This window comes from Rhea pennata, chromosome 1 (assembly GCF_028389875.1).
Source record: "Rhea pennata isolate bPtePen1 chromosome 1, bPtePen1.pri, whole genome shotgun sequence".
NCBI lineage: Eukaryota > Metazoa > Chordata > Aves > Rheiformes > Rheidae > Rhea > Rhea pennata.
The window spans coordinates 32,927,854-32,944,286 of NC_084663.1; the positions used below are offsets into that span (position 1 = coordinate 32,927,854).

The window sequence follows — 16,433 nt, forward strand, 5'->3', positions numbered from 1 at the left end:
CTCTCGGCCGCGGGCGCCGCGGCGATGTTGGTGTCGTCAGCGCTTGCGTCACTCCCTCTTAAAGGGGAAGTGGTACTTCGGGAAGGGCCGAAGTTGGGAGGCCGCGGGAGTCGAGGTGCCGCGGGCGGGGGGCGCCATGTTGCGACGCGCAGGGCCCGGTGCCGCGGGATGGGTGGGGGTGGGGGGAGGGAGGTCGGGCCAGCGGCAGGGCGAGGGCGCAGCTTAGCAGCTGGCGGCTGTTTGAGCCGAGCCGGTCCAGTAGAAAGTCTGAAACGTTTCTCGCAGGTGACACAAGCCCAGGCGGTCCCGTCCCTGAAAGGATTCTCTGTCTTCTCAGGGCCTGAAGATGAGCAAGGCCGTAACGACCTCAACGTACGTGCGCTGCCTTCGCTACGGCCTGATGAGGCAGCTGGCAGATTTCATTGATCCGCAAGAAGGATGGAAGAAGTTGGCAGTAGATATAACCAACCCTTCTGGCGAAAGCAGATACAACCAAATGCATATAAGGTCTTATGTAGAAGTCATGTATTGTAGCTTTACCTATTTAACTGTTCAGTATAAATATCACTGGCTCCTTGTTATAACTTCTTACCATTTGTTTGTCTGTAAGTACTTTTAAGAGTGATCTTACAGTACTGTTTCCTTAGGGAGCTCAAGATAATGGTGCTGTAGTTCAGTTTTAAGACAAGCCATAGCCGGATAAAATTGGCCAAGGAAATTAGAATTAATTGGAGCCCTGGAAATAAATGCATTTAGAAATAGAGCATTGGCTGGGAAACTTTATGTACAACTGGCTTAAATACATTGGTTTCACTGTGCAGCTCAAGACAAGATCAGCAAAGACAGATAACCGGACGGATAACCATAACTTCTGATCCTCACAAGACACTTTCTCAAAAATAAAAAAAAACCCACCCTCCACTGTTCTCAGGAATGTGGGGAGCTTGAGGCCAGAAATTAACACATTTAATTGAAATGTAATGTCAGCAGCATTTTATTAACTTCTGGTTGTTTGAAGACTCTTCAGTCTTCAAGCTGTTTTAAAGGCTATGTGATTTAAACTATGTGTCATCTTGGATTTACAGGCTTTCTTGTGATATTAGCCTAAGGTTTTCATTTGCTTTCATCTTAAAACATTTCTAGAATAATTTCTCAGAATAATAGATCTCAATTTCTTTCTAATTTTTGTTTTTAAATATTCAAAATGAAGTGTGAAGGCCAAAGAGAAGAAACATTATCCATTTGTTGTGTTACACTTGTGCTTTTTCCTGTGTTAGTCACATATATGTAGATGGACTGTGTTCTAGACAAAATGTTGAAGCTGTATGTTGATGCATACTTTTAGAGTTTAAATATCTGCTTTATACCTACATTTTTTGAAAGTCTGCAAATAATTGCAATGTACAATTCAGTATATTCTCATTTTTTTAATTTCTTTCCTTTTGCCATTAATCTTTCTTCCTTATTTATGTTTCTCCAGGTCACTTTTTAAAAAGTACGTTTTAATTTATTTTTTTCAGGAGATTTGAGGCATTTGTACAAATGGGAAAGAGCCCTACCTGTGAATTACTCTATGACTGGGGAACAACAAACTGTACGGTTGGTGATCTTGTGGACCTGCTGATTAGGAATCAGTTTTTAGCACCAGCAAGCCTTTTGCTTCCAGGTTAGTGTTACCCAGGTTAGTGTTACAAAGGATTTATATCCTTTCTCAAAATAACCAAAGTGGCTAGATTTTCCATTATGTATAATAAATTTAATAACAGTTCTACAGAATTTTTTCAGTGTGTTCCATGTTTAAATGGAGTTCTGCAATTTATACATGCATGCTGAATATAACATTCATGAAGCTTATATGTTTCCTAATCTGAACATTAATGCCAACATTTATTATCTGCTTTGTTTTTTTTCTATTCGTACTATGGTTAACGCTTTTCTAAATTTTATTTTCAGAAGCTGTAAGGATGGCAGAAGAAGTTACATTACCTCTTTCTTCACAAGAAACCTTCCCTATACATGAGAAACAACTGCCTGTACAGGAAAAACAAGTGGCATATGTAACGCCAGTTTTAGCTCAGGATACTGAGAAGCAACCTTCAGCTCCTTCCTACTTAAGTCAAGAGAATAGCAGCTTATGGTTTAGTAACACAGGTAGGCGCAGAGTTTAATAAAATTAAAACGCAATCTCTTTTGCTAACTTATCCTTAACACCATGTGGAATAAATAATAGGAACGTATTACAAGTATTTTGCTATCACTGTGCATCTCGTCTATGTTCATGTTGTTCTATGTAACTATGAATGTGACCAGTGGTAATAGAGATCAGAAACTGAGATATACCTTGCCGCTTAGAAGGCTATGTGATGAAATATTTGAGTATTAATTAAATTGTAGTTTTATTTTGTGCTGCCCACAGTCCTATTGCCTTCTTCTGGTACTCATTTTGTTGACTGTTTAGCATCTTGTGAATCTTATGTCTGAGGCGTGACTATGAAGTCTGGAGAAGAGATGACTGATGGGAGATGCTAACTCCAGAACTTTATAATACCATTACAAATACAGAAGTGGTGAATAGAAATTGACTGTTTATTGTCTATCCTGATACATGAATTAGGCAGTGTCAAATTAAGCTTGCAGGTAGCAGATTCAAAACAAAAAAGGAAAGGCGGGGGGGGAGGGAGGTGATTTTTCATGGAATTTATTTCCTGCCAAAGTACTCCGCGGTTGCTAAAAGGCTGTATGGACTCATGATGGAGATGAGCAAGTTTCTGATGGATTCTTCCTCCACGGTCTGTTAAATAGAAAAGCATCATTTTTGACTTAAAAGTACTTGGATCAAACTGTTGGAGGTTAGGAAAACATTCTAGGAAGGTATATGCTTGGTCTGTTCTTACCTTCCTAGAGCACCACTTTCTGCTTGCAGCTGTAAACACCATGCAAGTTAGATACATTTTTACGTTTGACCCAAGGTGGCTATACTTGTCATCAGCTGCATACTAAATTTCATTTACTTTAAATGACAGAAGATTACAATCAGAAGGCTGCTGCACAGCTAGTTGTGAAGAAAATTACTCTTAACTAAATATAATTTATCTACTTTTCATTTTCTCTGATACCTTCATCATGAATCTGAAAGTAGGGCTCCATTGAGTCAGTGTTTGTATGGTGACAAATTTTTATTTTAATAGAACTGAAGCAGAGGGAATCTGTTGCTCCAAAAGATGAAAACGTACTTTGGTGCTAAATGGTAAACATGTCTTTTAGATCTCCACAATTTTTGGTTTCATGACTTGGAAAGCGTTACCAATAATTTTGATACACGACCAGAATCAGCTGGAGGTAATAAACTGGGAGAAGGTGGCTTTGGAGTTGTGTTCAAAGGCTACATCAATGGCAGAAACGTGGCTGTCAAGAAACTTGCTGCTGTGAGTTGTCCTGGATGTACACCTTTTTTTTTTTTTTTTTCTTTTTTTTAATGACTGTGTGCCTGTTGTATGGACTTGTTTATCTATAGAAACCCTGTGGAAAATGTTGAAAGCTATACTTCAAAAAGTGTCACCATTTTAAACTTTAGTTAGGCTGAGAACCTTTAGTCCCATGAGTAGTGGCAGCCAATGCACAATAAACGGCAGATGGGAAGTGGCACTAAGGAAATTTCACCCTTAAGCTCTCTGACACATTCAGATGAGTAATCCACTAGCTGAATATATATTGTCATAGGATTTTAACTTTCATAGTAGATGTTTTGTGTGAATGATTACTTTGTGTAACTAGTAAGTGCTATTAGTAAGTAACAGCAATTAAATAATATACTAAGTTAGTGATTCTACTGACACTGGATCAATTTGTCCAACAATGTCATGTTCCGAGGAATTAAATATAGTTTTCTGATATTTCGTTACTGAGTTCAGTAAAAACTAGTTAAGTAGCTGTTATATTTAACTAATTGAAAGTAAGGCTTACAATTCTTTTTTTTTTTTTTTTTTTTTTTTTTGTTTGTTTGTTTGTTTGGATGAAGAGTCTTGTGTTTTTAGTATGGCCAGCAATATTAATTTCAAATCCATTTTTTTGTAGATGGTTGATGTTAGTGTTCAAGATTTGAAACAGCAATTTGATCAAGAAATAAAAATGATGGCAAAGTGAGTACAGTGTCATACAATGTCACTTTAGCTTTTTCTGAGAATCTAAGTTGGCAAATTTAGTATGTTCACTAGTATGGTTTCTTATTTTTATCTTTCTGGCATAGATCAAAATTTTCATACTAAGTGAGAATGTTTCATGTAAAGCATAATTATATTTTGTTCATGTTAATGCACCCATGCAAATACCTGGTTGGTAACTGTGTACAGCAGAGCTGCTACTTAGAACTTGGGGATCAAGTGTTTTTTTTTGTTTTGGTTTGGTTTGGTTTTTTTGTTTGTTTTTTTTGTTTGTTTGTTTTTGTTTTTCTTCGAATGTTGAGTGTGTTGCACAGTGTATCTGATTAGAGGTTTTGTTGCCATAGGTGTCAGCATGAGAATCTGGTAGAATTGCTGGGTTTCTCAAGTGATGGTGCTCAGCCATGTCTGGTTTACGAATACATGCCCAATGGTTCATTGCTGGACAGACTGGCTTGTCTGGTAAGTAAAATCTTTCCTGGCTTCTGGGCATCTTGTCTTTGTTAAGATAAAGGTATCTATGTTATTACCTGTGAAAGAGTAATCAACCGTAGTAGCCAAACAATGTTTAACTACTGTATTCCAGAAGGAAGACCAATATGATAAAGAGTTTTCTTTCAATACCATTTTATATTTATATAAATATTAATATTTATTATTTTATGCAAATGTGTTAGACCCAATGTTACTTAGTCGAAGCTGTCTGACTGTACAATATGATGTGCCAGTACTGGAAGAAGTACTGGAACTTGGACTTACTCTGCCTGTATGGTGCAGAGCAATGGGTGCTGCAGGATATTGTTCCTGGTTCTGACATTAGCTTATTCTCTCCTTGCTATTGAGGTTCTGCAGCAAAAATATGCTTTCCCTTCACTGCCCTTGTGATACCAGTTATAACATGATGTTCAGAGTCTGTATATCTGTTTCTATAGTGTCTAAACAAATGTGAACTACTACTTCTGTGATAGTACTTTGTGTAAATAAAATATTTTACTTTGATTTAATCAAATGACGTTTCTTTTAGCCTTGGCCTTTAAGTAATAAATGGCTTTGTTCTGACAGAGGCAATCTGTGTATGAGAGATAAACTGGCACTGGGCACAATGCCAACAATAAGTCAGCCTTAACCTAGTAGATGAGAGTCCATGTTAATCTGTTAAAAGAATTAAAATTTGCTTTATAATAAGCAAGTGCAATTTATGAGATTGTAATCTGATGAACATTTTGGACTGGTGCTACTTCCATACCATTCATTCCCCCCAAAATGTAGTTTTGCCTCTTTCTGTATTGATCTACTTCCTACACTGGCTCAAGTAGAAGTTGCAGAGAGAGATGGGTTTGGGAACTGATCAGGCTGAAACTCAGCAACCTTTCATTTTCAGCTGAAGAGATTCCTTTTGTAAGGCTGCACAAAAACTCTTCTGCCTCAACAGGAAGGAAGTGCTGTTGGAGACTGGAACAAGGATCGTTGGGTGGGGAAAGGCCTGGGTATGTTGTTTGGCAAAACTGCTGGCTTGGGCTCATTTGGTTGATGGCGCTCTCATGCTCATAGACACGATTGTTTTAACTGAATTAATGTAGAGGAGGAGGAGTAGGAGACACAAACTTATAATGTAAATTCAGAAAGTATCTTTCTCAGATCTGGTTGAATAGGTGGGGGTTGTGCATACTGCATGTGTGTACTTCCCAAGTAAGAAGCATTCACTATGATTTTACTGGCCTATTTGGGGTACGGAGTCTTCCGTTTCTCAAAGCCTAGAAACAGTTCTAGCAGAAAATGACAGGAGAGAGGTGATAGAAGGGTAAGATAGTCCTCTTCCCTGGGCAGCTGACAAGATTAAGAGGAGGTTTTGAAATACAGATGTCTTAATTTCTGAAGTCTAGTTAGTAGCATGAACTGAGCTGAACTCTTGGAGGAGAGATAAGTCTAGAAATGCTGGAAGACTGATTTTTCATTGTTTCAGTTACATTAGCAAAAACTGCTTATGATGTGGAATTACTTGCTTTGGGTTAAATGTCTCTGATGTCAGTGTTGAAGATACAGTAGATACAGGTAGTTCTTTGCAGTATAGCTGGTCTAAAAGGTCAGAATGAAATATTATTGAGAATACCTTTTGCAGCAACTCAATTTCTCTAAGGCAAAATGTGGGGGAAGAACTGAATGTGACAAATTCATGTGTTTCTGCCTAGGTAGATTAAAAAAAAATATATACTGTTAGTCTTTTGCTGCTTTCAGCAAATCATAGAATCAGTAAATCATTTAAAAGATAGCAGGCAGGAGTTAAACTTTGCAAGGATGATAAAGGTCTGTCCAAATTAGTTTGTTTTAGTTAAAAAAAAAATTATATATATATATATATATATATTTTTTGTTCATAGGTTATTTAGGAGGTCAAGAAAATGCTGGGGCTTACTGCTTATGTATTGCCTGTGTTAAAGTGCTTGAGGTCCAAAACCTATTTCTTGATATTAGATCTTGACATGAGATACAGAATTGGTTTTTTGTTACTGGGATGTTCCCTCAGCACTAAGGGAATGACTACCGATGTTTAAAATTCAAGAAGTATGTCAATTTATAATTGACATTAATTGGCCAAAGTGGAATGAGGATAGAGGTAACAGATACTCTCTTTGCTTCCGTTTTAATATCATCTGTCTTGAAGATTGCAGACCATTTTTTTTCCCTCAGGATGATTTATTTATTTTTTTTAATGAATTGCTGAAACCGGCTTTTTAGAGCCTCTACTTTGCTCAGTGAACCACATTATCTTCTATTTTGAGATGCAGAAGGTAACAGAAGCAATGCGAATGCTGAACTTCCTGGTTTGTATTTTTCACTAAGATTCAGTTGTTATTAAGGTGTCTTTATTTCTGAACAGAAGACTTTTCAAAAGCAGGCAGCTATCTGCCTACATCTTTAATTGCCTTAAAGTCTGGCCTAATGTGCTTTTACGTTTGTATATATGTATACATGTATGCATATTTAATGCATTTGTCACCTTTGTACTTGCCCTTCTCCTCTCATTAAAGGATGGCACTCCACCAATTCCTTGGAATACAAGATGTAAAATTGCTCAAGGTACAGCAAATGGCATCAACTTTTTACATGAAAATAATCATATCCACCGAGATATTAAAAGGTAACAGCTGCTGACTATCACTGTGCATTTTTTTTTCTAGTAAAGTCATTTTGGAGAAGACAAACAGAAATAATCATTGCTTCAGCCAAGGCCACAATCTCTTCTGCAGGTGACACCCATCATTGTAATCCTGTGCCCCAAGGACATTGCCAGTACACAGTTGTAAAGATAATTATGAAGTTGTTGTGATATACCACTGTCAAACAGTATCGTGAGGACACTCAGAAATCCTGTTCTTTGCAGCTGCTGCTAACAGAAAAGCTCCTACTAGACAACGCTCTGACTTTATAAATGGAGAATTTTTAAGTTAAAAATCCATCTTGTTTTTTTCTTTTGCTACAACATTTCTTTTGAATGTCTCCTTGATTTACTATTATTTATTATAAAAAACATTAACCTGACTTGAGTCATGTTTGTCAAATTCAGAACTCTTCAAAATTAATGTATGTTCACTGGTTTGTTGCATCAGAAAATTTTCTAGGGATATCAGAACTCAGAGCAAGGGTTTGTTTGTTTTGTGTGTCCCTTGTCTGTGTCACCTACCCTGCACCCCGGTAGCAATTTTCTTCTTTTTCCTTTTTTTTTCTGTTTCTTTTCTTTTTAAATACCAAATCAGTCTAAGGGTTTAAAGATGTGCTTAGATGCCATATTTCTCCTGTAAGTTAAGAAGGACTATAACTGACTGGTTTGATGTTACAGATTAAATATTTAAATAGCTTTCTGGCTTTTGGCACTCTACTAAATATCTATATTGCTTAGGTTTTGTGACCTTCCAGCACGTCAGGAAAGACAAGGTGATTTTTGCTTCAGGTCTCATAGAATATGCTTGCTGCTCTGAGAATTCCTGTTTCTTCTCCTTCCTTCCCTGCTTAAGCCTCTGAACAACTGACTGGAAGGGATGTCTTTTTTACCTGATGCTATTCTGCCCTTCTAACTGCTGTGAGTTGATCATATTACAATATTGCTTTTTATCTTCTTTTGCTTGTTTGCAGCCTCTTGCACTGTGAATAGTTTAAAGAGTTTGTGTGGCTGGTGCTGTTCATAGTGCTGCCACTCCTGTGTAAAGCTATGAAGAACCATCTAAGGAGGTTTACTTCATTCTTCATTTATCTCTACATATGACATGCAGAGATGAATGGTAACCGTGATGGCTGTTGTGGAGGTTAGAGACATTTCATTTTCAGAAATGACTGAATTGGTGTTCTCAAAATTGTCCATAACTTTTTGCTCGTTTATTCTCAGGATATAGCTGATTTATCTTTACAAGCTTAGCCATTGCAGTAAAACTTGCTGCTGTTGTGCTCTTCGTGGTGTATCAAAATGTGAGCTCTCTTTTGGGCTCATCTCTTCAAGTTGAAAAGCCAAGATTTCCGAAGCTATGATGATATTCCAGTTTCCTGTAGGAGCTGAGCTTGAAATATGAGACCAGTTGGTGGATAGTTCCTTGATTAGTGTTTGGTCTTTTGCAATGATCATGTATTTAACACTTTCTACAGTAGTTCTAATATTAAGAGATCTTTTCATAACTTTGCTAATTTTGTTTAGAAGGCTTGGCAAGCAGGAAGGTGAAGCTAGGAATAAAAGGTTGTAATCATTACATTTTGTAGGTGCCTGGTTTGCTTATGTTCCAGTAAAAGGGTCAGAAAATGAAGACTACAGTAAATTTAAAGCTGGGTATTTTTAATATGGTTCTCAGTGCTTCAAGTTAAAAACAATAGAAGAATTTAGGTTTTAATGCATCACATTTCAGTGTTTTACAAATGTATACCTTTTAGATGAGCTCAATTTTTAAGGTTTTCTGCAAGAGCCACAAAAACCTGAAATATTTCCACCAGATGAAGTAGAAACACAGCAAATATAATTATTCCAGCCCTAAAATGTGTTCTGTTCCTCTATCCAGTGAGAAATAAGAGTATTCATTTGGCACATGACTTTGGGTAACAGGTACAAAACTTGCTTTTATTGGTTCTAGGTAAAGATTTAGACAGGTAAAAAATTCTATTATGATCTAATACCCATTTATCAAAACAAAGTCTTGTATATTATCCTTTTTAAAGAAGAGTATTCAAATCCAAAACATATGTGTTACATATAACTGGCATTTTATAAGATTTTTTTTTGTATTTGTAGGTTTTTGGTATTTTTACATGCACAAGACAATCTGTGTGTGAATCTGTCTTCCAGGCAGACAGTATTTGTTGGAAATTGCTCAATTTCAAAACATGTTGCTGTAAATAAATCAAAGTTGGCTCTTGTATTTCCTTTTGTGAGAAAAAGTATCTTAAATTTCAAGAAACAGTCAAAATAGCACTTTGATTACTAAAGAACTGTTAGTCTGTTAGAAAACCTAGTTACTGTGCTGTTTTGGAGAGCAACCTTTGGTTTGTTCTTTTTTCCTTTCTCAGTGCAAATATCTTGTTAACTGATACTTACTTGCCCAAAATTTCTGACTTTGGACTTGCAAGAGCATCCGTAACATTCACACGAACCATCATGACTGACAGAATTGTTGGAACTGCAGCCTATATGGCACCTGAAGCTCTGCGGGGAGAAATAACGCCCAAGTCTGATATCTTCAGTTTTGGAGTAGTAAGTAGAATATGGGAAGCAGTATATAACTTTATTTTGTAAATGATTAAAAACATACAAAATCAAGAATATCTGAAATTAAACAAGCCACTCTGATTTATCATTTTCATTTTGCACACCTTCCTTCCCTCCCATAATGTACTCTTAGGCTAGTGTTTCTAAACTTTTTTGATTGGCTTTTAAAGCATTTGAATACGTTGATTAAAACTTGACTTTTTATCTGCTACTATTTACTACTCTTCTGTTAAAATGTGAATTTGTGTATGAAAGTCTAGGGTAAAATGACATGCCAAGTTCTAGCTAAATGCAGTTTGAAGTAATATGGAAGAATTATTTCTTTTTGAACACTATTATGCATAAATGTAACTTGGATTGGAAACTTCTTTTAAGAGAATGATGATCTAAAATTGAGTGTTTTGACTATATTACATCAGCAGATGGATGCTGTCCATGTGAGATTTGCCTTAAAGCTGGGTATAGTGCTTATCTAATCAAAAAAGACATCTTAATATTTAAGAGAGCATTCTGAGTAGATCCAAGATCTTGACCCTCTCATTCCTGGCATTTTGCTTCTAGGAGAAGTAGAGCAGGTAGTATTTCTGAATACCTGGGAAATCCTTTCATCGTGCTTTGAAGCAACACAGAATAGGGCAAGGAAGAACTTGCTTTGAAATTCCCAGACCATGCTGCTAGTAAGTGATAATGAAAATAAGGGTTGGAACAGCAGCAAAAAAAAAAAAAAAAAATCTAGAAAACGATTGTATAGAGAGAACTGTCTTGGGACAAAAACGGATTCTGTGAGAATATGTTTCTAAGACTGAGGAGCATGCTCCCTTTTTTCAGATGCTATATAGGCTAAGGATTATTGTATATTTTTTTTCTTCTCTTCTGTTTCTCTTGTAGGTTTTACTAGAAATAATAACAGGTCTTCCACCAGTAGATGAAAAACGGGACCCGCAGTTACTGGTATTTTCTTTTTACTATACCCAACCTTCCCTCCCCCCCCCCTCAAACAGATTATGCTGTATAAAATCATAGTCAAGTTCTGGGACAATTCAGTTAGCAAGAAGGTGTAGCTACTTAACAGCTCTTGTATCAGTATTTGTTTTAGAAGTCAGCAGAAGCTTTTATTTCTTCACTGGTAAAAGACTGTTCAGTCTTTGGTGTTTGTTTTACAGAGAAATCTCTCTTCCCAGAGGTTTTGCTATTCCCTGCAAGCCAGATTTCCATTGTTTGTTTCTAGTTAGGTATTATTCTGCAGGATTATTTGTCTTTCTGGTTATTCTAATTCTGGAGTTTCTCCATAACTCTTCCAGTCTGTGTCTCGTCAATGTGGTGACAAGACTATTAATGTTGATACTTTGACTCCAGTGCTCCTTTATTGGAAGTATTCATTCCTGTTGAGAATAATCTGCCTTATGTATACATCTGTCTTTTTTCACAGGCATCTTTTGTTCTTGACGTATTATGTCTTGTAATCAGATAAAAAATTGTGGTGTCTCTTGAAGCTCAGTTACTTGCAACTTATTATAAAGGTTCTTTCTGCTAATTCCAAAAATGCATGACTATACTTTGTACTGCTACATTTCATTTCATTTCATTTCTGCTGTTCCACTCATCATTTGGCTTTCTAATATAATACTCTAATTCTCTTTGTTTTGGTACTGTCTTCTCCTATGATGATATTAAGCTTTATTATTGTATTCCTGTTTTACCTGTATACACTTATAGTTTCTCTCTCACCAGAACACTATTCATTTTAGTTGTTTTTTTTTTATGTTTCTTGCCATTTCTGTATCAGTTATAATCTTTTTCAACTTTACTAATAATTTGCAAATTAACGTTAGGGAAGTTTGGATGTAAGTTGTTGGTTCTTTTTTTTTTTTTTTGTAATTACTTTTCAATTAGTAATGCAGCCTATTAATTAGAAAACTGATGTCTCAGATATTACTCTTTTTAATTAAAAAAGCTTGAAAGCTTGCTTTTTGTTTAATTTTGCATTTAGTTTAAATTTTAATTCCTAACCACATAATACAAATTTTCCTGGAATAATTTTTATAAAAAGGCTTAGTTATTTAGTAAGTGTGAAAGAGCATTGAGTTTTGGATTTTTTGATCCATGTTGTGGGATATTAGATCATTTTCTTCCACATGTTTGAGGATGCCTGTATACTATTAATAACATGTTTTCCTCAAAGCTCTATCTTCTTGAGATAATACTTCATCCTGTTTAGTTCTGTAATGCCCATGGAGAACTCTGTCCCTGTCTAAATTCAATCCTGAGTGTTGTGTTATTTAAGCAGGCATTTAGCAGATACTTAGGATTAAAAGGAGTATTAAGTATGATTTGATTGGGACAGTTTCTTTGTAATGTATTTTTGGGAGTATGCATGGTCAAGGCAAGGAAGAGGTCTACACAGATGATACGGAATCTTTAGCTTTGATCATTTTGGGGTAGCGGAATGTTAGTTAAGCAATATCAGATTGATCCATAGGGAAAGGCAGAAGGCAGGCAGTTTGAAGCCTCAAAGTAAAGATAGATAAAAACACAAGATCTATTTTGGGGAAGCTCCATTAGCTTGGTCAGTTCATCATTGGAGTAAATAGTTGTGTGGTGACATAAGACATCAGTTTCTAGAAAAAGGGCTTTACAAAGTCCACATAAAAAGAAAGGAGTTATTCACACTTAAGCTTGCACATTTGTGTTTCTTTTTAAGTAAGCATAGATACTTCATTGGGCACACTTGTTTTTTTTTAAAAAAATAAAAAGACACAATACAAAGAAACTGAGCCTTGAACTGGGTAAAAATTATGGCTCTGTGATGCAGTTTACACAAAATTGTAAGGCAATTTTCTTTAAACTGTGGAATAATGATATTAAATTTTATATATATATATACACTTTTATATATATATATATATATATATATAAGTGTATATATATATATATATATATATATATAAATATAAAATCCATTTATAGTCTCAGAGGCTATTTCCTCAGATAATGTTGCTGTAATTCTAATGTTGTTGCACAAAGAATTGTCATTTTCTGTCTAGAAGAATGGTTGAGAAAGAAAACAAAAAGCATCCACAAGCAAGTTTTCAAAATATTTGTGTGGATCCTCCAGTAATCCTCAGATACTTACAATTTAAATTCTCTTATAGTTAAGTATCAAAGATGAAATAGAAGATGAGGAAGCAACTATTGAGGATTATGTTGATGAAAAGATGAGTGACTGGGATGCTACTTCAGTTGAAAAAGTGTATTCAATTGCTAATCAGTGTCTGAACGAAAAAAAGAATAGGCGGCCAGACATTAAGACGGTATGTAGCCTTTCACATTAAAGGGTTATTTTTTGGCCATTGATCTTTTGGTGACAGTATCAGTTATTTATATTGCCGTTCATTCCTTTGCAGGTCCAGCAGCATCTACAGGAGGTAACAACTTGAAGTGTTTCTTCTGGTATGGTCTGTCGCCGTTGTGCTGTTTTTATTAGCAGATTACCTTTTCACATATCCTTGGCCAGTGGGTCCTCAGTATGAGAAAACTGAGAGCCTTTTTTTGGATTAACAAATTGTGTTCCTGGTATATCTTCTCCACAGCTTTTTAAATGCATTTCTATATTAGAATTTGTCTTTAGATCTCCAAGTATCAAGTTTGTCTTCTGCAAAGGCATGACAATAAGAAGCTTTTCTTCAGATCAGTTTCTTGTGCAGATGGACTAGACCTTTTCTTACAAGAGACAAATACATTTAATTGATGTAAATGGTACGTTCTTTTTTTGTGAGAAGACAGTAGTAGTACTCATTTAAAACAAACTTTAAAATTTTAACTTGCGAATCAAAATTAATATGGATGTATAATATTTGTGAATGTGACAACTGTTTGGATTCAGACTTTATTTTTTAAAAAGTCTTTGCAAGATTTGTTTTATTCAGATTGTTGCTGCTGCAAAACACTGTTTTAGGTTCTTTGGTTCAGATGTTTTCCTGTCTAACATGCTGTAGGTAACCCTGCTTTAGCAGGAGCATTGGACTAGATGATCTCCAGACATCCCTTCCAATCTCAACCATTCTACAATTCTGTGACATAAGCAAAATAATTATATTGCAATGCAAATACAAAACTAGATATGGTTTGCTTCCAGTGTACCATGTATGATGATAAACCTTTTAATGTTTGTTCATAAACTCACTTGTTTAGGAGGAAGACTTAATTACTTCCAATATTCTTTTTATACTTTAGTGGATTTCATATAGTATATTATAAATACAGATAGCTTATGTTACAAGGGCCAGTATAATATTGTTAAGTGCTTATCTTACCAAAAAAAAAAAAAAAAGGAAAAAAAACACTTTACAAAAATAGCATTCTCATACCTACTTAGTCCAAAGTATTTGGAACCTTATTTTTCAAAGATAGATGTTAATTTCATGGAAGACTTTTTTTTGCATTTCAGGATTTTTTTTTTTTTTTTGGCAGGTTGGGGTGGGAAGATAATCTTGTTTGAAACCCATGATTATCAAAGAACAAAAGAAACTGAAAAATGAGACTTGATATGACTGCATTCAGGGATGTATACATTTTTGTAGAAAGCATGTGATTTCTAACACTTGCATTTATAACTTTAGAACTCTACCTGACCATTAACTCATTCTGTATTGCCTTTTAAAATGATAGAAGAATCTAAGAAATGTATCCACTTGTACAACTTCAGTTTTATAGAGCACAAATTTGGAAAAGCTGTTAACACAAAACCTGGCATTATTGCTGCCGATGTTTATTTTTTGCTAATAAAACTTAGGCATTGGGAACAGTCTTTTTATGTTGCTTGTGTTCTAACAACAGCATTGTGTTTAGTCTCACTGCATAGAATAGAGCTATACAGAAATTACTGTGGGCCTTGCAAAGAAAGTATGTGTTCTGATACATTCAGAATAAAATCCCTATATTATGCTCATGCTTTAGTTTTAAATGTTTCCTTCAGGTGTTACCTGAAGATGACTTTGAGTACCTCTGCTCTTTACTATGCCTGCAGCTAGCATACATCCATATTGCTGTTCTGAAGCATTTGCTGTAGTAACTTCCCAGTGAGTGTTGAAACAGGAGGAAGTATTTCTGCTCACCTCTAGTATGATGGAGTAAGTTTGTTCATGTACCAAAAGGGATGTTTTAAGCATTAGGAAAATCTTAGTTGCACGTGTGAATTTCTGTTCTTCTGTCAGAGTGGACTGTTTTGCCATCACTTGGACCTCTGTTGTCTGTCCCCACCCAACTGGCAACACTAACTTTCCTCACTCGCTGAAAATAAAGCCTGGTAGTTACCATTTCATTTTGAATTTTTTCAAAAATCTCTCTTGCTATCAGTCTAGTGAGGAAAGAAAATGTGAAGTGTAGCTAGTCAGTTAGCTTAGAACACTTTTCCTTAAAAAGGAAGGAAAAAAAAAAAAAAAAAAAGCCCCACAGGTTCCAAGAAGGAAACCTTATGGTGTGTGGGGTTTTCTCCCTACAGACTTTTTTTCAAGGCCTTCAAATGGAAAACTGGAAAACCTAGCACCTACAGCTACTGCCTGGGTTAAGAGCTTCTGACTTCAGCTTCACTTATTCCCTGCAAAAACATTAAACCATCCTAGTATGCATCTCGTACCTTGCAGGAGCCATACCTCTTTGCAGTAATTACTGCAATAAAGAGTTCCAGGCCACCAGTCAGTAACTTCTTTAGTTGTTCAAGTTCTCTTTGTGTAAAGGGATGATCCAGTTCTGCAAAACTGGAGCTTAAGAGAAAAGGTGGAGGTCTCGGCTAAAGTTACTCTCCAGATAGCTACATGGTTGCTGTAGACTCTGTCCTGGAGGGGAAGGAGGTAGGAAGCATCTCCCTGACTGAAAGACCCAAACCTTTTGCATGTTAAGGATCTAGAAAACTAACTTACAGCAATTTAGTCACCCATGAAGGAAATACGAATGAAAAATAGCAAGTAAGGTACTGCTAATTCAGCTGAGACTCTAGAAAGTAGCAGCAGGATAAAAGCAAATCCTAAAGGAAAAAAAAAAAATCTTAACTCACTAGAAATTGAGCCAAAGAAAATCCCTGTTAAGAAAGCCTCTTACGGAGGGCAGCAATTGCCCCGTTGGCTCCAGTGGAATGTAACAGGCTGTAGTGAGTCAGAGCTGAAGGCTGCATAGTCCTCGGGTCTGGGACACTGGCCAGAAGTGTCTGCCAAGGGAGGAACAGGCGAACAGAGCAAGTACATACAGTGCTACCCCCATGGAATTTAATGGCAGTTCATTGACTTTTGGGGAGGGATGTGAGGTATTAAGCCTCCATTGACTTCTATTCTACCAATTTGACCAGTTGCTTTTTGAGCCCCCCCCACCACCTAGCAATCAGTCATAGTATTCACATTCTTGCTATAAATGTGAGGAATTAACCTCATCTTTACTTTTGAGCCAGCCAGCTGAGTTTGGTTTAATACTCCATTCACTGAAAAGCAAACAAATTGACAGCTGTTCACATTCCCTGTGATGCTGCTGGTTACACCTAGGCG

General features: G+C 36.1%; 1 protein-coding gene across 3 annotated transcripts; it reads left to right on the forward strand.

Annotated features, from left to right (window-relative positions):
• The first annotated feature begins 75 nt into the window (after positions 1 to 75).
• On the forward strand, positions 76 to 14,707 carry IRAK4 (interleukin 1 receptor associated kinase 4). 3 transcript variants are annotated; one of them, XM_062583779.1, is made up of 12 exons: positions 76 to 115; positions 338 to 507; positions 1,521 to 1,666; positions 1,954 to 2,151; positions 3,265 to 3,425; positions 4,075 to 4,139; positions 4,505 to 4,619; positions 7,187 to 7,296; positions 9,702 to 9,885; positions 10,789 to 10,851; positions 13,053 to 13,211; positions 13,305 to 14,707. In XM_062583779.1, the coding sequence occupies exons 2-12, from the start codon at positions 347 to 349 to the stop codon at positions 13,335 to 13,337; spliced, it is 1,395 nt and encodes a 464-aa protein (XP_062439763.1). In that variant the 5' UTR covers positions 76 to 115; positions 338 to 346; the 3' UTR covers positions 13,338 to 14,707. The 3 variants fall into 3 exon arrangements, with proteins under 3 accessions (XP_062439763.1, XP_062439754.1, XP_062439772.1); XM_062583770.1 differs by having other exon boundaries at positions 86 to 115; positions 286 to 507; XM_062583788.1 differs by lacking the exon at positions 76 to 115 and having other exon boundaries at positions 212 to 372.
• The last annotated feature ends 1,726 nt before the right edge of the window (positions 14,708 to 16,433 follow it).